The sequence below is a fragment of the Podarcis bocagei genome, assembly GCF_964188305.1.
Source record: "Podarcis bocagei genome assembly, chromosome: 1".
NCBI lineage: Eukaryota > Metazoa > Chordata > Lepidosauria > Squamata > Lacertidae > Podarcis > Podarcis bocagei.
Window position 1 is genome coordinate 94,485,994 of NC_138125.1, and position 25,081 is coordinate 94,511,074.

Genomic DNA, 25,081 nt, shown 5'->3' on the forward strand with positions numbered 1-25,081 from the left:
ACTGAGCATCCTACTCTTCCACTTCCATCCCTGCCACCTAAAGACCTTGCAAGCTACCTCACTGGTCATAACAACATCTACTGTATTTTTCTGTGTAGTCAGTGGAGCGGACTCCCTCAGGTGGTTGTGGACTCTCCTTTATTGGAGGTTTTTAAGCAGAGGTTGGATGGCCATCTGTCTTGGATGCTTTAGTTGAGATTCCCGCATTGAAAGGGGGTTGGACTAGGTGACTCCCAGGATCCTTTCCAACTCTACAATTCTATGATTGTAGCAACTCTGGTCAAACAAGGGTTGGGGGGCTTTGAAGCCTTCCCATATGATACAAAACCCAGACTGGAATGAAAAGTGGGGGAAAGAGAGGAGAGGATGAGGGAACATGTAACAGTGGGGCCTATCAATTGTGTGTTTGTGTGTGATTGTGGGGAGCCTTATATCCCGCCTTAAGATAACAAAAGGGCCTGCACTACAAGTGGTCAAAACCAAAGGCAGGTTTTGCTTGGAACGTCCCAACAACAGCAACACACTCCCGACTTTATACTGCAGCACAGCAGACAGCAAAGATTCAGAGCTAGTGAATGGCTGCTAATATTCCACATAAATTTGACAGAGGCAAACATTCAAACCCTTAAGTGGCAGCATCCACTGATCTTAAATAAGACGAATGTGACAAGCCTGCCAGGCTTGCTGCTGCCGCTGCTGCCATAAGGTAATGGCACCTCTGTGAGATGCATCATTGCTCTGCCGGTGTAATCTTCACTGCATGAGAGCCACACCTCCCGAGCATGGCTGACTGCTCAATTTGACTCGACCCAATGAATTAAAGAGGGTCAGGGGAAGAGACTAATAGCTTTCAGCTAAGCTGTACTGCTAAATCCTTTTTGTTCCTCCTCAGTAAGCCTCCTTGCTTTCTCTTCCTAGCAGGCATTATGTAAATCAAGCATCCCTTGAAGTGATATTTAGAGCTGCGGGATAATACAATAAAAATAATGCTGTTTCCCACCTGCAAACCATTCCCTTTCATATCACTCTGCCCACTGAAAACATGTGCTTTGCCACTCAAGCGGCAAACATTCTTAAATGCCGGAAGGTGGGGGGAAAGGCTTTGGTACACATGAAAATCATAAGAACCAAAATTTGCATTTCACTTTTTTTGTTGGAGGAGGAGGAGGGTTGAGTGGATGGAATAAATGATTAGCTAATCTAGCCAAGAGCCTCAATTTTAAAGCCACGCGGTGAAGAGATGGGTCTCAAGGAGAAACCGTTACTAACTTTCCAGACTGCTGCAATTCATCCAGCTTTTGACTGATGGCTAAACTGTAAACAGATTGATGCTGCAGCTTCAAACGATATACAACCGAAGGGTCACTACAGGAAGGAGGTTCTTGCTGTGGCTGTATCACTGCTTCTGCCAGCTCACACATGGGAATCAAGGGTGAAGAAAGAAAACAGCCGGTAAAAGTGAAAGAGCAACCTATCAAATTAAAAGATAGGAGATTGCCATCTTGCGCTTTCCAAGGGATAGAAGGGTAAAAAAACTCCACAAGCCCGTTTCTAGCCCAGCTGCAAACACCTCCTGGGAAAGGAAAGGTGGTTCAAAGTCTTCTATGCTATCTCTGCCTCCCTGGACCCCGCAAGTGTTATTTTCAGCAGCAGTAAAAATGACCATCCACAAGGGAACAAGACGTTGAGAAGTCAGGCAGTGCTTTGGAACATCACATCCCCCTTCTAGTTTTATTTCTCATTTCACAGCTGGAAGGTCCTCCGATTTTTTTTTAAGATTGCCGCTTCATCTGAAATTATTATTCTTCAGGGGATGGGAGGAGAGCAGAGGCTCTGTTTCCCGGTCTCCGGCACTGACATTTTCCCTACAGCATCTAGGTGTATATCTCTGGGTGGTTAATGAACCACATATCACACGATTCAATATCCCTTTCACCAAGGGTACTGCGCCAAACTGATGAAACCGGCTTTCTTTCTGTTGACAGAAGGAAGGCTATATTGTGGAAATCTCTCCGCAACCTGACATAATTCCTGTAACTGGAAGTTACAAGGCTGTATTTTGCAAATCCTCCCTCCCTCACACACAAACACACTTCCTATTGCTTCATTCCCTCGTCACCAAGAGCCACTCATTCATGTGTCATGTCCAAGCACCAGTGGTTCTAGGCTCCAACCATCCCCTTTTATTGGTGTCTTTTTCTTCACTATAACCCTGCCTGGCCCACAATCTACGACATTCCCTTTCCTTGCAGCCCTGTATGACTGGGCCTGTTGCTCCTGATCCGCTTCCAAAGGACACCTTCCTCCTCCTGCCAAGCTCTCTTTTCTCTGGGTATGTGGCTGGCACTGGCAGCAGAGGCAAGGGCAGCAAAGGACAAGTATCTTGTCTTGAACAGCTTGGGACCTATATCTGAGTTTTGAGCCAGTTTGGCCATTCATCTTTTGTTTACAAGTCTGATGTGATACCATAAATATTCTGCATAATTCTACATTCTCCTTGGTCCTCCCCCCCCCCCCCGATGTGCTGCACTGAGCTCAGCTGACGTTTACCATATTGTTCTCCACTCGTGATCTAGCTCTCTTAAGACTAGCCACAAACTAGCTGTAAACCATGAACAAACCTTGGTTACAGCTCATGGATAGGCTTGGAAAAGTGCTGAACTATGTCGAGATTTGGATGACAGGGGAAGACTACAAGCTCCTCCCTGGGAGCTTGCTCATACTTGCTATGTTATGGTTTGGCTTAGCATGATGTGCCAACCATGACTGTATTTCCCATGGTTGCTATATGGTATCCTCAGGTCCAGAGATGCTCTGGTTTGGTTTGCTGTGGAGCAAACAACAGAGAAGGACCATTGCCATTGTTTGGAGGCTTCCTGCTAACTACTGTTAGTAAAGGATTTTGGATTAGATGGACCCCCTATTCCTGACTGAGTAGGTCACATCTTAAGAAGATATGAAGCCACTTTATAATCTCAGACAACGATCTAATACAGTACTGTCTGCTCCAGCCTGCCCTTCCAGTAGCTGGAGACTTCCAACTCCCACCAGCCTCCCTTAGCACAGCCAGTGGTGAGAGTTACACTCCAAAACATCTGGAGAACACTAGGTTGGGGAAGGCTGGTTTACTCTGAATGGTTACAGCTCTGTTACAGCTTGGGCATAGGTCCCAGAAATGCAACCGAAAAATATTTTTTGTCAAGATGCCATATATTGAACTTAGAACATCTGCATGAGGGGGAAAGGTATTTGGTCAAGCTATCTTCTTGTTCATTTATATTTATTGCAGTTTTGGGGATTTTTAAACATTCTTTGTGCTTTTAGTGCAGAAATCCCAGATTCTTGCATGTGAAGCCTACTTGCATACTCAGCAGAATTAAATTTAGGAGAACCCTCACACATAATTTTGCCCTTGGGGCTGCATGGGGTGTGTGTCTTTTCCTCACTCAGCTGGTTGGCAACTCGTGAGTACTATGATCAGCCAATATATAGGCAGGACAGAAAATCCCCTTCCTCATATCATGGATCATTACAATCATGATTACCAGCAGACTGATAACCCTTGCTTGTGTGTATGGCCCTTTTGGAACTCTCACTTGGAAGCGCAGTATCTAAAACAGCAGGGGCTTATGTTTTAATAGCGTGCGCTATTACAGCCCAAACAACCTGGCTGAGCAGGGAATGGTGTAAGGAGCTGCAACCTAATGCATGATGTAAACAACTCCTGTTACAATATGCATTCGTGCTGAACAGAACACAACACCATCAAAGGACTGTAGAAGCTATTTCTAATTAATGGAACATGAATGGCTGATTAGATGACTTGAAATATTCGCCCACAACCTTGGCTAAAAGATCTGACAGCAGAACCCAGAATATTCTGCACAAAGCAGGCAGAAGATATCCACCCCCCTCCTCTCTGAATCATCAGTGTCTTGGCAGGTTATCAGTGAAATGATCGATGGGTTACTGCCATCAACAGCATTTACATCTCATCCATATGTACTTGAATGCCCGAATCACCCTCATGCAGGTTCCACCTCCTTGTCATTAGATCTTGCCTTCTTTGAAATATGCTGTGGTTAAAACACAGATGAAATATGCTGTGGCTAAAGCACAGCTTTTGAACAGGGAGGTTTGAAGAAACAAAAATAAAATACTAGAGATGGCTTTGGAAACCTCTGTATCATCATAGACCATTGACTGTTAACCCTCTGCGCCCCTTCCCACTATGTCAGAGGTGTTGGGGTGCCCTGTCTGACCACCACTTTGGTTCATTTAGAATGGAAGGAATGGCAGAGCTCCGGGAAATTCTGGATAACATTCCATCTCCCATTTTCTAACCTGTTGTGCCTTCCTGATTACTGTGTGAGACAACAACATCCTCCCTGTAAGTTGTAACAAACAACGCATTACAATTTTTGGCACATCAAGCACAAAACACGAGCTTTAGCTTGCCTTGCCGGCAGGCGCTCACCCCACCAAACACAGCAGATTCCATTGTTCAAAACAGTGTCAGGTCTAAGTGTCAGATCCACCTTGAAATCTCCCTGCCCCAACACCTGGTCATATCCATTTTGTAGACTTAAACAGACTTTACAGTCCCTCTTCCCTGAAAATTGTGCACCTGATGTGGGATGGGTGGTGGTGTGGGGGAAGAGATCTCTTATAAATCACAGCATGAAACTACCATTTCCAGAATTCTCTGTCATGAAAGGTATAAAACCAATGTGACTTTGCCATATAGATGGGGTCCTCTTCCTAATTGCCTTTTCACTCCTCTGTGTTTTTTAGACAATCTCAATTGCCTATAAGTCCAATGTGTGTCTGTCTCTGTGGTTTCTACCATGTGGTTCCCTATAGATAGAACAGTCTTAACCCCTCTGTTAAATAAGCCATTTCTTTCTCCTCCTCTAAGGATCCACTTCTTCAGCAACTCCTTTGCTGAGCTTCACTTAGAATCATAGAATTCTAGAGTTGGAAGGGACCACACTTAACTTCACCTTTACTGCCCTCTGAGTCTTCCTTAGCCTATTCTCTACTACCTATCTGTCAACTTCTTATGTCTCCACCCCCACCTTATCTAGCTAATGTACATGACAAAATCTGAGGTGAGGGATTCTTACCACTATGATGCTTCTGCATAGCACTGAATCAGATGCTTAAAGACCCCTTCCTATACAGGAATGACCTTACTGGGTTGGTGGGTGGAAGGGGATGAATGATTTCGGGACCAAGAAAATACCTCAAATTAATGAAACAATCAGAAACTTACAGTAGGATCCAGATTGTGTTTTCCTTTCTGTAAAGATCAATATTTATTTAATTAGCCAAAAGAATGGAAAGGGGCAGGAGAAAAGAGAAGCAGAGGAGGGGAAGAATCTAATTTGTGAGACATGATTTACCTTCTACAAGTTCATGCTGACTTGCACTTAACAAAAGTGCTTTCTTATTAACCCTCCTCCAACTTTCTGCCAATGCAATCTTCCAAAACTTCTTTTTTTTTGCTTATATCAGGCAAAATAATTTTACAAGGAACAAAGCATCTCTGAGTTGACTTTAAGTAAGTAAGAATGAGTATCTCCCTGCCCTTCACCATCTATATTGCAACTGCACCCACAAACCAGATGGGCTTCTTAGTGTGCAAAGACAATGGATGAACATAGACACATGTATTCAGGATTCATGAGAACTTCAAAGAGTCAAATTCCTGAGGCCTGGTTTATGAAGTGGAGAGTCACAAATAAGCAACTGAGCAAGTCCGGACATCAAGTTAAGTCTAGCATGCAAGCCCATAGAACAGGGCTGGTCCAACACATTTTGCTGCTTGAGCAGGAGGACAAATTTGGTGGTCCCCATTTCTACACAACAAAGCTGACTTGACTGGCAGCTGAATCTTATTTCAACACTGACAAGGCACCTGAGGGCAGCAGGCTCACTTGGAGAACACAAAGTGTAGTCTTCATGGCACACACAGCTAGGAAGCTGCCTTTAACAGAGTCAGACTACTGGTCCATGCAACAGTACTGTCGACACCATGGACAGCCAACACGGTGCCCTCCAGATGTTACCACGTTCACTATTTTAATGAAAAAGAAATAAGCAACAGGGGAGCGGGTAGGTAGGAGCTGTTTGGTTACATGGTTTGCACACGCTGTTGGAATACCATGCTCTTCTGCTACATGGGCATATGATCAAGCCCACATTGCTTGCCTTCAGTGCAAGTTTCCTAATGTAGGGGCCCTCCAGGTATTTTGGACTCCCAACAGAATGACCAATGTTCAGGGAATATAGGGAGTCTAGTGGTGCCATCCACCAACTGGAAGGCACCACATTACCTACCCTTGGGTCTGCACAGACTGCCAGTGGCTCCACAGGATTTTAATCAGGGATATTCAAAGCTCTACCTTGAAATACTGCGGACTGAATCCATGGCATTTCCTAGGAGACTATTTTTAGTACAGTTAGAAATCCTGTGTTAAAGAACTGTGACACACTAATTGTTCTGCATTCTTTAGCTTACCCATAACATAAGCTTCACTTATGTTAGAGAAGTTTTAGAAATGGGGAGCATGCAGTCATAAAATCTCCCCTCCACACTCTGAAGGAATACAGTCCTAGGGGGGTTGTACTATAGGATTCCTCTGAATTTTTTAGAGGAGACCTCTAAGTTTCCCTAACTAAGTATACCTCAAGGTTTAAATTTCTTAGCTTCATGCATTTCATTTTTTGTGAAGAGAAAATTGCTGTTCATTGATTCCAGATCTTTTGACACATGCTTTCTCATCCACCAAGATCGACATCACCAAAAATGTACATTGGACCATTTCTAGAACACAATTTTGTCCTAATATTAGGAGATTTAAGCTTCCCTTGAAAATTAACCTTTTCCCTCAGAAAACAAGAAATTATGTGAGGAAGCAAGCAAAACAGGCGATTCCTTACATCTCAGAAAGAAATTGTCATTGATAAGGAAGGCCAACTTAGCCAGTGCAGCTCTGGAAATAATAAGGTCTTGTTATTTTTCCAGACATCTGCTGGGCATGTAGCTTGTTAATCAAGACTTCAAAATAATTATTGATGCAACAGAGCTGGATTTAGGATTATCAAGGGTTAGTAACTGCCTGTGACACCACTGCCAATAAGGTCAGGAGGAAACTCTCACTTGAGAGAAAGAGGAAGTTCTTCAAATGCAGAGTTGACCCCTTCCACACAGGTGAAGAGTACATCTCTGTAGGCAAGGGAGCTCCATCAATGAACTGAGAGAAGTGGGTAGGCCTGGGTGATCTATCCCCATTTGTTTGTTGGCAGTCGGTAAATTTTTCATTTGGAATTTGGCAGCTGCAGGTCAGGTAAGCTGCTTCTGAAGAATTTAGCTAACAGGCTCCAAAAACAAGCAGGTTGATAAGATGAAGGGTTGCTTCCGGTTGCCAAAACCTATATTTCAGCTCTGAAGGACATTTTTAAAAAATGTTTCGATGCAGTGGGACTAATTGAGAAATCCCTAAAAACGTTCTTGCTTTTTCTTTATCGCCAGGGCCATTTGGAAGCCTTATTTGCCAAAGAAGCTCTGAATCCAAGAGTGGCCTAATTGCAACCTGCTCCACTTTCTGTACCTGCTGCCTGTTTTTAAAACTATGAATAGCAATCTTTCTGCTCTTGCTCTCTGCAAGTTAATTAATTGCTTTTAAGAGGTATTTCCCCCTGCCTACAAGTTACTTTGTTGATTACAGATGCTGGGTGCTTTATTATGTGTTAATTACTACTGGGATACTTGCTAGCTTGTCAGGTTCATTTCTTGATAACAGAAATGCCAGATTTCTATTGAAAAAGAGGTTGCCAAGGCAACCAATACACTCTGGAGATAACTCTCTTTTGGATAGGCCTTCTAAGTAAGCAAAGAATGTGGTCAGAAAAAGGTGGTGTTTTATGTGGACATCATCATAACAATCTATGGCCTTTTAAACTGTGGGTGTGAGGGTTATTGCTTCGTTTCTTGTTATGTGTTTTTGTGTTTTTATACATTAAACCGTCTTGTGATCATTGGATAAAGGGCTATATGGAAATTCAATAAATAAAAATCAATAACTATACAAATGTAGCTATTATTTGATCCCTTCTGAGAAGCAACATGGGAGAAAATTTGGATGGGCCATGAGAGAGGATAGGAAAACAATATTATGTATGTAAAAATACATGCAAACATAGCAGAGCACAGCCCAATGGTTCCAAATCTAAATCGTGAACCTTCAGTAGGATACTGGGCTTAACTCCACAGTTTAAATATTGATACACCATGGCCCTTCAGAAACATGTCTTAGTAATGTTACCTAGCATATATGTTTGCAATGAAGGTGATGGAGAAAGCAAGCTCACTCAATGATGGAGAAACAGGCTAGTCAACCACAGCAAGAAAACATCAACCACTGGTCTTTGGATTGAGGCTTGAACCCAGCTACACAATCAGAAGAACCACGTGGTAAAGTTCCTGCTGTGCAGAACAATTTCAGTGCTTCCGCATAATTCCCTGCATGTCAAAGAGATGGCAAAGTTACCTACCCCACCTGTTTCAGCTGATCATGTAGCTCAGCTCTTAAGTGTGCTGGGAAAATTTGCTGAAGCAAACTGTACTAAAGGTTATGAGCCACTGGGATGTGCTGCAAATGAATTCAGTGTATAACACAGACCTTTGGGCAGATGAAGCCTCTTACCTTGAATTCCATAGGTGTGTATTTCTCATTCTTGGGAGTTGTGTTGCCTTTGTAATGGAGATGATTGGGAGTGGTGGGATGGATAACAGTTGACTCCTGAGATTGCCTCTGGCAACGCTGGCAGTACACATAGATAACAAAGGTTAAGAGGCTAGAACCAAAGAAGCAGGAGACCCCTGTGGCAATTAGGTGGATGAGGCTGAAACCTAGAGAAGAAAGTGTGGTAAGAGATGCTGTGGTTAGAGACAGAAACAAGAACAAAAACACTTTCAACAACAATAAACCACTCAAGAGGGTAATTTTCTCTTTCCTAGGCATAAGGAAAATGTGTTTCTGAAAGAAGCCAGTGTCTTGCATGGTAACACCCACTAACAGACGCTTCCTTCCCTTACTATCAAGTCTGCTCATCACAGTTCTGCTTCAGTGGCATCATACGCTGCTTTCTTAAAGCTATTCCTTTCTCCTCCAATTGATACTGAAACTAAACATTAAGCTGACAGGCAGAGAAATGAGGTATACAAACAATACACAGCAACAGGTTCCAAAGAATGTGCACGTCACGGAAACTGGGAGGTGGGTGGTAAACTCAGAATTTCTCAAATCAGAAGAAAGGAAGGCCTTCTGACCTACCTAAAATGCACAAGGAATGAATAAGTGGAAGTGGCTGATAAGGTGTGGTAGGTCTAGGCTGGTTCCCTATTTGAGGAGGTTCTTGGCAAAGTGCTCTTGGGTGGGCCCCTCCTCTGTCAGGGGATTTACCTGGCAGTGACAGGGAGTAGTGGCAGGATTCTGAGCAGATACATCTAACTGCCATTAAAATTTACACAATGCCCCAGAGTGTCAGGGACACAAATATGATTGCTAGGTGCTCAGAGTCCTCAGATGAAACAGGCTTCAGCAGTAGCCATTTCAGGGCTCTGGGACTCTGGAAGCCCAAGGATGCTGAGTGCTCATGCTAGCACTGAATGGAAGCCTGCAAAATGCTACCACCACCGAGAAGGAGGAGAGCTCATTGCTTTTTCTATGAGACCTCTGCTCAGGGCAGCCAAGGCAGGGGACCTGCTTGGCGTTGCACAAGCCACCCCCCTGGCTGCCTCCAATGTATGCTGGCTGCTAAGGATACAGGGTTCCCCACCCTCCCACCCCAGCCTGGTTTTTTGGTCTCTGATCAGCTTCCGCTTCTCCAGCCATCTCTGAAAGCCTGCATGTGCTCTTGCTGATACTTTCTCCACTAGCCACAGAAAGGGAGCCTCCTGGGAGAAAAAACAGGAAGCAGCAAGAACAAGGGATGACACTGAATATTGCCTGGCTTGGTTTCTTGGTGAGCAACGAAAGCAGAACCGCAGCTGCAAGGTGACACCACTGATGCAGGTACCCCATAAAGATTTCAAAGAAGAAAGTTCCTGGTGCATAAAACATTCCCCAACACAAATAAGTAGACATATAGATTTCAAAACACTTCCATTCCAGTGGGTTACCAAGGAGATGTTCTGCTGAGAAAGAGGAATGCAAAGGAGTAAACAACAACAAAAGCCAGTGATAAATTCTAAGAATCATAAAGTTGAAAAGTCACTTGAGGATAAGGTTTCCTAGGCCCTACTTTCAGCATCAATGTAACACTTTAGCATGGCTTTTGCCAAGGTGAGTTGTAGCTAGTGAGGTGCTAAGAATTCTCTGGTGTTCTGGTACTGAGCAGCTGATTCCTCAAAACTTTTCATCTTCAGTCCTGTCCCTTACAAGGTCTCTCTGCCTTTCAGCTGTGCTTCCATGGCACCTGGCTAAATATTTGAATAACATGAGCATTCTATGAATCTGCAGGCTGATGTTTCTGGTTTTGCCCATAACTCAGATTCCCCCTTGTTTCACGTGTGAGAGGGCAGCAGGCTGAATTTCTAATGATTATATCTTTGCCAGATATTCAGAGATGCTAAGGGATAAATAATATCCCCATGCATTATATAAACAAATAAGACTGCAATGGCAGAAGAGGGCAGTGAAAATATCAATACCAATGCATAATGATGAATATAAGGTTAATAAGGAGACCCTGAGCTGAGGCACACACCTGGCAGGAGGAATGGGGATACAAGAAAACCAACCGTGCGGCTAATGGAACTGGAGTCTTAATTCCGTTGTTTCCCCTGCAGTCACACACACTAGATGGGAAGGTCTGCCGATGGAGCGTTTTGCCTTTTCTGTCATTGCTGTAATGCTTTTTGTACAGAGAGTGACTAATACGCAGGCCAAGAGCTGTCCAAGCGGTTCGTCAGGAAAGCTGCTTACTTGTGGGGGCTGTTGTGCAAAACCACTGAAGCACCATGGTGCTTTTGGATGACCCAAAATCTGCTCCTGACAATTATATCTACTAGAAATTTGGTGATCAGTTTCATGACGGCTGCAACAAAAGCTTAAATCACCCATTGGCATGGTATGCACAGTATGTTTATGACTTAATAAGTCAAGATCTGCAACGAGCTGCGGTAGGAGTGCAGGGAGACCGTTTCCATCTGCTTCAGTAATCTCTGCACAATTAGCTGAAAAAGCCAGAATTCTGCTCTTAACCATAGTTCCCTACTACAACTGAACTTTCAAAGTACCAGAACAAGTGCCTTGTGTTAGCGAAGCTGCTATTTTTCTCCTATTCAGAAAGATGGAAGGTATCAAAAAGCACAATGTGAGAAGCAAGGAAGGTTGCTTTCTCTTCTGGCCTTTCAACAGACTCTGCTAGCTATCAAGAGACCTGCAGGAAATGCACAAAGAAAATGCAATTCCCTGAACTCTAAAGAAGTCAGATATAATTAGTGGCATGGCAACTGCTTTTCCAGTAATCAAGGTTTTGCATTGGCTGTCTAATCCTGTTTCCAATGGCAAGATAGCCATCGATTTTGCATTGGGTTCATTCGTAGAGACAACTTTAGAATTCACTGCAGTCTTATTATATGAGCTACCCTGGTACAAAATCAGCTTATTACACTGTGAACTACTTGCAGCAATCCCCGTGCATTCATTTCTCCCCCTCTCCACCCACAAAAACCCCTGGAGGTGGGGAGTGAGATGTGGGAATGCTCTTACACAGAAAGGGAAGGAGATAGGTATGCGCTGTTGTGTATATGTAGTGTGTGTGTGTGTGTGTGTGTGAGAGAGAGAGAGAGAGAGAGAGAGAGAGAGAGATTGAGATTTGGTATGCTCATTTATGCTTGTGCGGGAAAGAGTAGCAACCAAGGCTACTTTCACTTCAAAAGGTGGTTGGGTGCAAATCTCATCTTCCTGGGGGTGGCAAACACCATTCATAGACCTTTGTACATGGTAAATGAGAGACAAACACAGAAGCACCCACTACATTCAAAAGTGCTCAAGAAGGTAAAACATTTATACAATTAACAAGGGATGTGTCGGATCCAGCCTGAGAAACTTTGCCAGTCTTATCAAAATTCTTTTTGCTTCCCCTTAAAAGCTTTGGAAGTTTCTCCAGAACAGGAACCCGTATCAATGTTTTGCTTATAATGAAATTCGGTGACAACTCTACAATTAACTAAGCTCTCAGGAAAATGAGGAATCTCTCTTCATCTTTTCCAGTCCATTTAAAAAGGAGCTGCAGTGGAAAGGACTGTGATCTCCCTGGTAATTAATTATTCTGAGATGCTCCCTCCCCCAAATTAAATTCTTATACCAGAAAACTGAATCACAGATACTTTCTCCTCTCCCTTCCTCCCCTCAGACAATCGGACTCCAGTGGAATTAAGGCTATCAACGGGATGTGAACTGCACAGATTAATGGTTGGGTTGATGCTTCCCAGAAAAGAGGAGTCATGTTAAGATAAAAATAAGATCTATAGTTAGCTGTACTCTACCTCCACAGTTCGTGCTCTCGTCAATGCTTGAGGCTGGCAGGATTACTAAACAAAGAGAAAAACAGTGGGGAGAAAAATGTCATTTTTGTCATCTGCGACATTGTGCAGGCAATTAAAATCCCTTTGCTCAATGCAAGGCAAGTTAATCTCTGCAGCAAATGGAGGGCCTCCCAGAGCTTTGGCAAAAAACACAGAATGTAATATAGTGAAAAAAAGTTTTAAGAAGAACATACTCTCTATTGCATGAGAAAATTGTCTGGATTGCAAACTATCCAAATACAACACAATAAGCGTCCTTAGAACTGTTTAATTCTGGCAAGAACTGTGCAAATTACAGAAATATAAATAGAGATATAAAAAAAGACTCAAATGAGGCATTTAAATTGTGCTCATAAAATACCTGAATAAATGTGAATACCATATGATCCAATTAAATAATATTTTGACCAATGTATGACACAGACAGACGACCTTGCTATCTAAGGATGTGTCTGTTTGTGGTGCAGAATACAAAACTCCCTGATTATATAAGATCTATTAGTCACAGAATCCTTCCCATCCCTAGATGGAGGTTAGCTATAATTCTAAACAGACTATAGCTACACCAAAGTTACTGCCATTTCATTTCCACGCATGGGATCCTAAAAATCCTCCTGAATCTCTTTCCTTCTGCAGGATGCCTTCTCCTTGCATAACTGAACTAATGGAATACTAGGCAGCATTCAATATACTCACTGCCTTACAAAACACAATCCTATCAATATTAAAAGTGGCAATCAGTTCTTTTTAGTAAGGCATCCATCTCAGCAATTAGTGGAGCCCTTTCATTGCTCATTTAGCATGCGAAGTTGCACCCACCTGGGATCTCATTGTACAAGCAGTCCTGGTATTGTGTGCTGTTCCCAGCACATTGGGAAGATCCTGGATTGTGGATTTCACAGTAACGACTACGATACTGGATCCCATCTTCGTTACACAAGCTCCATTCAGACCATTCGGACCAGCCTCCTTAAGAATGAGAGATAAGACTTAAGAATGTGGGATGATCACAATGTCAAGCCAAGAAAAAAACATGAGGGATAAACAAAGGACAAAAGGTCACATAGTTTCTGAATATGGAAACCCAACTGAGCATTTAGAAATAATGTCAAATACCCATGAACAGGGGAAGTCTGTTTTGAGAAGCATAAAGTAGACTGAAAAATGACAAAACCAGTTGTCTAGTTCTGTGATTCAGAACTTGGAAAAATGCTCTGCAACCGTCTTCTCAGCCGAGCTATTGTTTGGGAACAGACAGACAGGTGAAACTCGAAAAATCAGAATATCGTGGAAAAGTTCATTTATTTCAGTAATTCAACTTAAAAGGTGAAACTAATTTCCAAATGAGATGCAGAAGTTGCTCTCATCAGAAAAGAGGCCTTGGGACCACTGAGCAACAGACCAGTTCTTTTTTTATTTAGCCCAGGTAAGACGCTTCTGACGTTGTTTCTTGTTCAGGAGCGGCTTGACAAAAGGAATACGACATTTGAAGCCCATCTCCAGGATCCGTCTGTGTGTGGTGGCTCTTGATGCACTAACTCCAGCCTCAGTCCACTCCTTGTGAAAGTCCCCAACACATTTGAATGGTCTTTTCCTGACAATCATCTCCAGGCTGCGGTCATCCCTGCTGCTTGTGCACCTTTTTCTTCCACACTTTCCCCTTCCGCATAACTTTCCATTAATGTGCTTCGATACAGCACTTTGGGAACATCCAACTTCTTCTGCAATTACCTTTTGAGGCTTTCCCTCTTTATGGAGGGTCTCATTGACGGCTTTCTGCACAACTGTCAGGTCAGCAGCCTTCCCCATGATTGTGCTTCCTACTGAATCAGACTGAGAGACCATTTAAAGGCTCAGGAATCCATTGCAGGTGTTACGGATTGAATAGCTACTGCACCTTTTCTGAGATTGTTAATTTGGGGTTTTCATCAGCTGTACTCCATAATCATCACAATTATAACAAATAAAGGCTTGACATATCTCGCTTTGCATGTCATGAGTCTATCTCATATATTAGTTTCACCGTTTAAGTTGAATTACTGAAATAAATGAACTTTTCCATGATATTCTAGTTTCACCTGTATCTCTATCTATCTATCTATCTATCTATCTATCTATCTATCTATCTATCTCTATTTATTAATTTATTTCAAAATTACTTTTGAAGAACAACAGAAGAATTACATCCGTCCTGAAATCTCAAATGCATTATGAAAACATATTTTTTAAAAGAACATAAATACAAAAATGATGGCATTATACAGAATAACAACAACAGGGCTACCTTCACACAAGTGTGTGTTGCACAGTGCTTCCTCAGTGTGCAGTCCAATGCAGATATCCTCCCCATTAGAGGGCGCTGGGTTGGTGCAGGTTCGGGTGCGCTGGTAGTGCCCTCCTCCACAAGTTGCTGAGCACTGAGACCAAGGAGTCCAGCAGGACCACGAACCTTTCACTAAGGTTCAAAATAAAACAATACAAAGATGCAGGCATACTTTTCACCCATCTGTTAATCCCATCACAATGGAAAAAAAACCCCAAATCATTATTTCAAGGAGAAGAAAGCTATGGAGAAGCTGCCACACCAGATGAATAGCATCCGAACTATTTGCCTACAAATACTGTTCCTCACTGTTCACAAGTCCCTATTGGTTTCTTTCTCTGCCAAAATGATTTAAGTTAGTTCATTGCATTTCTGGCCCCTCCAAGCACATAGTTCTGATAAGGGAGGGAAGGAATGGCTATGATTATAATGCAAAAGTAATGACTATTCTCACACATGCACATTTTTTGCAATATCCAAACAATGTCATTGGCATCAAAAAACCAGAACACATTCCCCCCACATTTAATCTGGATTTACCCTGTCTGAGAAAAATCTGATACATTAAAAAACCCCACCTTTGCTAACAGTATATTTGTGATATATGAATGTCTCTTTACAATATTAAGCCCCTGTCTGAAAGTCCCCTGGAAAAGCACTTTAGGGTACACAACACCAACAGGTGTGGTTTTGGGGGTTGGGAAAGGGTGGAGAAAATGGGGAAAGGAAGGCTCCTTTACTGTTCTAATCCAGTAAGAAGCAGGGCCATAATTTCAAGGACTAGTTAACAAGGAAATAATATTTCCTGATTGCCAGTCAGGAAAGAGTAACCAATACTTAGAGGTGGGTAAGCCATATTGAAATAAGCAAATCTGGACCATGGAATGGTGAGCAAAGTCAAAGTACCAGATCTAATCTTAAACTTAAAGACACATCTGATTCTGCACAGCTCTCGCTTTACTAAAGGAGCAGAAAGTTCTAATGTTTTTGAAGCAATGAGATTTTGTTGCAACCTCTCTGCGTGCAGTCCAAACTTTCTTTGCCTTTTGAGGGCTGAGCATACAGCTACGTATGTTAAATGCCTTCTGCAAAAGTGCCAGCTCTAACATCAGGAGCAATCATGCCATGCAGCAGGGTGAAGTGGTCAGCATTAGATGGCATTATGAGGCATGAATTGGTGTGTGAATGGTGCAGCGAGACTTTTCCACATTGTTGGCCCTAGCAGGGAAAAAGGGAACCATATGTTGGCTCTGCTTCGGGCAGGAAAATGTCTTGGGCCAGCACAGGCAAACATGCCCTACGATGGCAGGGTGAAGAGTAATGGAAGAACTTCATAGCACGCTTCTTCAGCACGCTACTCACACTGAACAAAAGCAGGGAACGGTCACAGTATTTACCTGGACAGGGATGTGGGTTGCAGTCCTGATATTCCATTGCAGATCCTATGCAAGGTAGGCCACCGTTTTTTGGCTCTGGATTGGTGCATGTTCGCTTCCTGGTTCTGAAGCCCAGCTCACAGTCTCGAGAGCAAGATGACCACCCTCCCCAAAAGGACCACCCACCATTAATAATCCGAATAGAGGTCTTGCCGCTTTTCAGAAGGTCATCAACTAAAGCTGGGGGGGGCAGTGGGGAGAGGGGGAGGAAAAAAGAAAAATATAGGAATTAAACACATGGAAACCCCCAGCTTTCTTCCCAACCTTGCAGCAGCAGAAGTGGGCAAGGAGTGTTCAGATAGTTGCATGGTGAACTATGTTCCCTTCCCAGCTTCAAGGCTAAGAGGAAGGCTGAAAGACTTTTGGCCACTGTGTTGCCCAGAGCATCTTAGCCATACAAGGTCACATTGGCACTCTCTCTCTCTTTCCTTCTCTAAAGTAAGAGATTTCTGTGGCAGGTAAACTGCCAAGGCTTCACGAGCACCCCAGTCACATGGGCACACTGGTAAGATTCCCTCCCCTGCAAGTGATCATGGCAAATATAGGTTACATTCATCACATAGTGAAGAAAAGAAACTGTGGTGCAGTAATTGAAATGAACCTTCTTAGCCCCACTCATGCCAACATGTGAGTGGTGCTAATGGTGCAGACACCATGCAGTGGTGGTGGGCTGGATGAGGGCCAATGCACTGAGCTTGAATCCTGGCAAGATGCAAGCCCTGTGGGAGAATAGTTATTGTATCCAAGAAATTGGCCAATTACCTGCCCTGGATGGGCTTGCACTCTCTCAGGAGCAGCAAATAAGAAGTCTAGGGGAGACCCAGGTTTCTCACCAAAGGACCTGTTGGCTAGGAGCACTTTTTATCAGCTTCAGCTAGTGTGACATTGGTTCCTGGACCAGGATAACCTGATCACAGTACTTCAGGCACTTCTGATTGGATTACTGCCATGCAGGTGGATCTTCCCTTGTGTTTGGCCCAGAAAACTGCAACTACTGCAGGATGATTGCCGGCAGGAGAGAGAGACCCTGCTGAGGGATGAGCTGCCAATTTGTTACTGGGTGTGTTACTATTGATATATAAAGCTTTCAACACCTTGGGACCAGTTTGCTTACCCCATATATACCCACTCGACTGCTTCAATTCATGGCACCCCAATTATCTGAAATATCCCCACAATTGTGCTCTCAACCACATAGTCCTATCATGCACTCCTGTAGTGTGCAATCACAGCAAGCTGAAGTGACCCTTATGCTGCTTGATGTGTGAAGGGCATCTTAATAAACACAGAAATTAAGATTATGCACCTCCAGCAACACAGTGTTTGCAGGTGTGTGAAGCTCCCAAGCAAATTCCCTAATGCTCATCCATCCTGACAGAGTATATACTGTCTCAATCTGCTGGCTTTGATTTGCTCTGTTGCTATCAACATAGATCAGCATTTAACCAACCCTACGCTTCAGCTGCCCACAACCTCCAGCATGAATAATAAGCAGCTTAGCTTGGCGCTCGTTCTAATCTCGCAATCTGGCAGGACGTACAATCAGTGTCGCAAACAGCTGAGCCGTCATTGGGGCAGAACCGACTCTCCGTCTTCTTCCTGCCAAACTGGAGGTCATGAGGGTCAGCAAGCTGAGCGCGGCAGGTGTAGCGGAAACGCTGCTCTTGACGAGCGCCACTCTGAGTGATGTTGGTGGGCATCCATGGAGTCCAAGGTGTGTTTCTTCGGACCTCTGGGCAGGCCTCTGGGCTGCAGGTTTTATACTCCTACAGAAATAGGAGAAAATGGGGAAAGGACCCAATTATTAGCATTTACTTGAGGGTTTGCAGCTTTACCAATGCACTTGGGGACAATGACATTTAAGGAACAGTAAGATAAACCCCCGAATATTTTACTCAAAACCACAAAACCACTGAAGCAGTAATAATGCTCAGAAGGTGTATAAATCAAGGTCTGGTATTGCTTCCAGTTCTTTAACAGAATACAATGCTGAGGCGACAGGCCTGCGCATGTGTTACATAAAGTGCCCATACTAATGCATGCAAACGAATTCCATAGACAAAGGCCCAGTTGGAGGAGTTTCCGTGCGCTCCGGCTTCCATCACGGTGTCCCGTTGCACCAGAATCGGTTTAGTCATGATGGCCACATGATCCGGAAAGCTGTCTGTGGACAAATGCCGGCTCCCTTCTTACCTAGCCCCTAGGTCAATTACCTGTAAGCTCCCTCTCTTGTCTTCTCTAAGCACAGGTGTATAGGACAAGTCCTTAAAGGACTGAGGAAAAGAGACCATAAGAAAACAGCAACGAAAGCCTATCTGAATGAAAACGTACCACAGCACAGCCTGGGCAGGAGTTTCCATTTTCACAAGACCTCTGCCTGGAGTGCACCCCTCCACCACAATTTGCGCTACATTTATTCCAAGGGCCCCACGAAGACCAGAAGATTGGCAATGGGCATGGACTGTTCTCATTGCAGAACCTGGATGGAAACAAAATTCCAGGGAGGGAAATAAGGAAACAATAATGCAAGTCAGTGTCCTGGAACACCCCAAAGGAAAGTTGTAAAAGACTCTGCAAGGAACTGTTCGCACCAGGAAGAAAAAGGCTGACATCAGGTTGAGTAGAAATTCAACTTCAGCACCACAAGTAAAAAGATGCAAGACAGACAAACAGAAAGAGTTAGTTGTACTTTAGACCCACTGAAATCAATGGGAAATAAATTTTGAGGAACTAGTCCTATTGATTTCAGTGGGACTAAAAGCATTACTTACTTAGTCTGGATCTAATCCATTCTTGTTAGTGTCCATTCTGGAGGGGCTGGAGATTCCAGCAGGCTGGTTTTCCCCCCAATTTGTAATACTTGCATCTTAACTATTTAATTATTTACACAGCTTTATCAATGGCAACAACTTCTAAGTTTGTTTGCATAGATGAACAATGAATGAGATCTCTTTTGTTTGTTGTTTCGGGATTATGGTCACACAAGTTTTCTACCCTGTTTAAAAACTGTAATACTACTATTTCCTTTTTTAAAAAAGCACTGGATGGTCATAGCAGCAGAGCAACATCATAGGAGCTAACATTGACTTACGTTTGCTAAGTATAGCAAACTATCCTGCAAAAGACCCATAGATAGTTTATACCCAAATTAGATGTGTTCATAACCTACTACTAATGCTCACATTGTACCATTATAATACAATATTATTTTTCTGGCATTGCCTGGGTGAAGAAAATAAAAATGTTTTAAAAACAGATACATCTTTATAAGTGTGTATTGACAGTAATGTCCATTAACTTAGTACTTAAGTCTTAAAGCACTGCAAACTAATTTAGGCTAGAAATCCAGCTACTTGTAATTAAACTGGCCTCTTTAGGATCCCAAATTATCTAATAATCTGATGCCAATTACCCTAAAATAAATGGCTAAACTATATTATTGTTTAGCAAGTATTATGCTGGGTTTAAGTAGCCAAGTCCTTATGAGAGTACAGCGAGTTGATAGATTTGATGGAAACTGGGCACCATCACTGTGTATGTAACACAATGTTATCTACTGTAAGTATGCCCCCATCCTTCAGAGATTGTTTTGAATAGACTTATTACACAATTATTTGTGGTCCTAAAAACTGAAGTCTAGTAAGTTTGCAAAGCTAACTATCTCCCATTCTCTTTGTGGAATTTTCCTTTTTGTATAGGAAATATACATACAGTTTGCTTAGTTTGTAGTTTTGTTCAATTTATATTCTATGCCTGCCATTTGTAACTGTGCTTTAAGGTTGTAAAAACTTCAAAAACAAAACAAGAAACCCACCACATAGTATCATGGCCAGACATTACTTTCCAAACCTGGCGTGAGAAGAAGCAAGATCTTACAGCCCATTTATTATGCAAATTTATTCCATGTCAGTTCCACTTTGTTCATTTGGACTTACCTCCCAGCCATTAAGGCTTGTGTGAACCCACAATTTAGTACAATCTCCCTGCCTCCTCTGCAGTTAGAAAGTAGTTTGGCCAAACAGATCATGTTCGTCTGCCCCCAGGCTTTCTGGATCATTTCCCCAGGAACTCTGGTCCAGGTGAATGTGGCATTCAGCTGTGTTCAGCAGCACTTTCCTTGAGTCAATTTTATTTTTGTCCAACTACTTTTGCCCATTTTAAAAATAAGAAAGTTCTAGCTCCACTTCAGTCATCACATAATAGAATCACCATTGCTATCACTACTTCAATGGAAAAAATGAAGTTATGTTTCCAGTAGTCACAGAGCTAATCAAACATGAAGACACACAGACTAATTAAACGAAGTGTCTTTTGCATTTGCAATTCCTGAGCAGGTTTTTGTCTAGAATTTTAGCTGGGGTACTAACCATCTTATTTTATTTTTGGCCTGAGGGACACATTCATCAATGGCCAAAGCTCCAAGGGCTGCAAAACAATGGTGTGTGTGGCCACTCCGCATTCTCACATGCTCATAGACACACTAAGGCAAAAAGCTTCCCCTCAGCTAATCTATGCAGATCAGCTAAGAAGAGGGAGTTACTCCCGCCTCCCTGCTCATCAACTTGATGTCTGGGGGAGGGAACAACTTGTATTCCCACCCGCATCTCAGTGCTGCGTCCTTGTCCTTTTTCTTTGCTTTTTTGCCATCACCAAAATTGGTGGGGTCCTGGGGGCGTGATAAAAATTTGCTTGGGGAGCCAGATCAAACCTCAATTTTGAGCAAGTCCAACTACAAAATAAGCTGGCTCTCCCCTTCTTACCATGTTTAACAAAGAATCAGGCCTTTTAAAATAAGGTTTACTTACTTTATAATCATGCACTGGTTCACAGCTACAGTAGCAGTAAAAATTATATAGGCAAAATACTTATATTTACATTATAACTAAAGCTGCATATATCTGCATCCAATGCTGGTCAAAGAAAGATGGAGGGGGGGGGACATATTATGTGTACCTTCCTCTCCAGACAGGAGGGGAAATGACATCACACAGAACCTCTCTACCAATTCTATTTCTATGATCTTAGCCCCTTCTCATGATAACTAGCAAGAATATGTATTTGTTAGGTTTGGCTGCAAATCTCCCACAAAACACACCCCTGGTTTTCTGACACGCAATACCTGTGACTTCCAAGCATGCTTAGGGTGTTTTTTATTTTACCCCCATGGCCCATTTTTGGCTCCGCTTCTGTTAGCACTGACTATTTTAGTTTGCTGGTGTGGGGAATGGCATGCCATCTAAAGACTATCAACCCTCCTATGAAAATGCAGCATATGTGCAGTTCTCCTTTTAAATATGCATACTGTTTTCTTTCTCTATTCATAGCATAGCATAGCATGTGTTATGGCTAGAGCATCCTTATGCTCTTATTTCACTTCTTGAGCAAATTTCTATCTCATCCTTCAGCACAAGAGCTCTACGGCTGGCTAACAGCTCCCATTCTGAATAGCAAGCGGCAATATTTTGTAGCACCACAGCATACTTCACTGAAAAAATTCAGGTTTAGCAACCTCAACAGCTTAACAATGCCATACTTTCTTTAAGTTATGGGCCTTGTTTCAAACTATTATTTTGACATATGGGTGTGCGACACAGTAACATATTTATATTTATTTAAAAGGTCTGTAAGGCAGCTTTATAGGCAAAAATGAATAAGAGATCAATATAAAAACACAACATGACAATGATGAACCTAAAACACACATAACATAAATGAAATAGTGAAGACTAGCAGAAGCAGAAGTAGAAGAATACAATAAATCACAATCTCATTCACAAAAGGCTTGGGGGGGGGGAATTAGTTTTTTTACTTGTTCCCTAAAAGATTAAAGAATGGGTGCCAAACAGGTGTTTCTGGGGAAGTGTTCCACAACCAGGGCAAGACCCTATCCCCAGTTGCCACCTGCCTAACCTCTACAGGTAGGGTCACCAGGAGCAGAGGTCTCAGACGATGATCTCAGTGAGTGGGCAGGTTCATATGGGAGAAGACATCTGGGATGGGTCACTAATCCATATGGCGTAATGAATCCTTCAAAAGAAAACACAAGAGCTCTGAGCCAAAAAAAAAAAAAAAAAAGTCTCATAGAAGTTCAGGGATGGGGAACGACTCTCACCGCTCCTCTCTGCTTTGTCCGACACAGACCCTGCCTCCGTATCGCGGAGCAGGGTTGCTGCACGACCTCTGACGGACCTGAAAGCCAATCCCACAGGAAGTGCTGCAGGGGGCCCAGGACGACCATGGTGTCCAAGCTCCATTCCTGACAGAGGGGAGGGGGAAGGAAGAAAGATAAAACATGGCATCTGGGTTAATTCTTATTTTTTTTCAACTTTAACGCTAAGTTCAACACTGCTGGCTCTGGAGTACCAACAGGTTGCAGAGACTGACTAGCACTACGAAGCACGCTTCAATAGAGGTTAGCCCAAGAAACAGACAGAGATTAGGGTTAGAATTCTGCATGTGCTTTTTTTTTTAGTCTTCCCCAACTTTTAAATTTGAACAAACAAAATCCATGGCAATTTCATGTTGAACAGATTTAAGCCTATGCTAAACATAATAAGGGCAGGCGAGGGTTTCATTTTTATACCCTCCATTACTCATAAATTTGCAAAGTTTTGTATCATTTCTTGAGTTCCTTATGAAACCTTTTTTTAAAAAAAAAGATGTCGGGGTGTTGCAGAAAAACCTGCAGAAGCAAATATGCGGGGTGCTGGAAGGGGGAGAATTACAAAGGGTTGGGCATAAGAGATGAAAGATGCCCCGACCTCACTTAGGCACTTTCAGAAGCAGTATTTGCTACACATAATAAAGCTTTATAAGCACTGAATCATTTATTTATTGTATTCTAAAGGCTCAGAATGCATTACATTTTTAAAAAAACAACAAGGAAAACTAAAAAATAGACATACTGTAATTGCATAAAATAAAATAAAAAACACAAGCAGTTTGAAACCTCAGTTACTTTTTCCTTAAGCATAAAGACGACAATTTATTTTTACGGACATTTGAAGATTCAGGGAACACTCTTAGGATTAATAGAGCATTCTATTGGTGGACCTGGAATATGACAAAACAGACTGCTAAACCATCCGTGAGGTGCTATTTCTCAAGAAACCTTCCTCCAATTTCAGGTGTTCTCCTTGCCCAATACTTGTTCAAATTTCTCTCATTTTACATTTGCCTTTTAGCTCACAGAACCCTAGATTTCCAAACAATGTGTTAATCTCAGGGCCCATTTAATAAAGGAAAGACAGGTACTGTGGTGGTCAATTATTTTGAAAATTATTGGAACATATTCTTCTTTCTTAGAGTAGGTATGTGTCTTTCCTTAGAAATGCAGAGTCGCAACAGAAAAGACATTTCAGGGGCAGTTATACCCCCTCCTCATCCAACTCCAAATAATTGTTATTCTACCAAATGTAGTTTCCTTTTTGCCATCACACACTCCTGCTTTTCACCTCAGTGGCCATGACCAAGTGACAGAGCAACTATTTTCTACAGTTTTCTCAAGTCCATATCACATGCTGTCCTGTTTCTTGTGGTCCTGAAAGTTGAGCTGGTGAACAGATGTGTTGATTTTCCAAGAATTGACTGAATTAATAAAAGTGTTTGGCAACCAGTGGGTACCTGGCAAGGCACCAGCTGCAGCAGGAAGCTTAAATTAAAACCTGCGTAGCCTTCACGGTTTTCAAGTCCGTTATCAACTCTCCCATTCTCTTGGCACTGTTCTCTTTTCTTTCATAAGAAGGTGAGGAAATAAAAAAGGTCTTCCATACAAACTGTGATATAACCCATGTTTTGCCTATTGTTTCCTTGACCATCTAAGAAAGACATGGTACCCAAAACTTAAAATATGTGATTACAATAAATGAATAAATGCTTTCTATCACACCCCTGAAAGTGGGTAGGGGGAAGCCACAGAAATCAAAACCACCAGTATCCAAAACTCAACTAAGTAATATATTTCTAAAATCATTCCATGTTTTGTGTGTAGTTTTAAACCCTTTTAAAATCATCCATCCATATAGCAAAACATTTGATTAGCCAAATGTTTTGGATAGTTGCCATGTCATTTGGATAAATGAAGTTCTACTGTATATGCACATATTTTGTTTTGAAGATTAAGATTTTTAAAGGAGGAAGTCTCAATTTATATTCAAAGTGTAGACAATCTTCAAGAAGGTTTTCATCAGCACTGTGGCATTTGCAATCTTATATCTTATTTATAACTAAAACTCTTATTTAAACTTTGTAATGAAAGCCTCGCAATGCCATACGAAGAGAGTTAAAATTGAAATACTAGACCTGCAATGAGTGTAAGATGATCATATGGCTGTATTTCTTAACAGTCACTGAATTTTAACACTGAATGCATTTCTCATCCACTTCCTACAGGCTAATCTTGTGGTATCCCACACTTTTAGAGATCATGTTGTTGGCAATGATTAAATGATTGCATCAGCTGCCTTATGTCTCTTGCAGGCTAGAGGATGCTCCACATGGTAGAATTCTACCAGCTGTAAGAATGGCTGATCAAGAGCATAGAAAATGTAAAAGAAGATTGACCCACAAAGGCCCACATGCTTGCACTGGTATGCCTTCAAATTGCTAGGTTGGCAGAAGCTGGGACAGAGCAATGGGAGCTCACCCCATCGTGCGGATTCGAACCGCTGACTTTCTGATAGGCAAGCCCAAGAGACTCAGTGGTTTAGACCACAGCAGCAT

At 42.4% G+C, this 25,081-nt stretch overlaps 1 protein-coding gene across 9 annotated transcripts in view; it reads right to left on the reverse strand.

Annotated features, from left to right (window-relative positions):
- SEMA5B (semaphorin 5B) overlaps nt 1-25,081 on the reverse strand; it is a 375,751-nt gene that overhangs the window by 6,663 nt on the left and 344,007 nt on the right. For 8 of the 9 annotated variants that reach the window (XM_081188335.1, XM_081188332.1, XM_081188333.1 and 5 more), the window contains 8 exons: nt 22,473-22,616; nt 18,692-18,839; nt 17,901-18,126; nt 16,322-16,540; nt 14,886-15,056; nt 13,421-13,570; nt 12,563-12,607; nt 8,712-8,917 (listed from right to left, as the gene is read on the reverse strand). In XM_081188335.1, coding sequence (XP_081044461.1) covers nt 8,712-8,917; nt 12,563-12,607; nt 13,421-13,570; nt 14,886-15,056; nt 16,322-16,540; nt 17,901-18,126; nt 18,692-18,839; nt 22,473-22,616 — 1,309 coding nt within the window. The remainder of the gene's footprint in view (nt 1-8,711; nt 8,918-12,562; nt 12,608-13,420; nt 13,571-14,885; nt 15,057-16,321; nt 16,541-17,900; nt 18,127-18,691; nt 18,840-22,472; nt 22,617-25,081) is intronic. The other variant, XM_081188339.1, reaches the window with a different exon arrangement.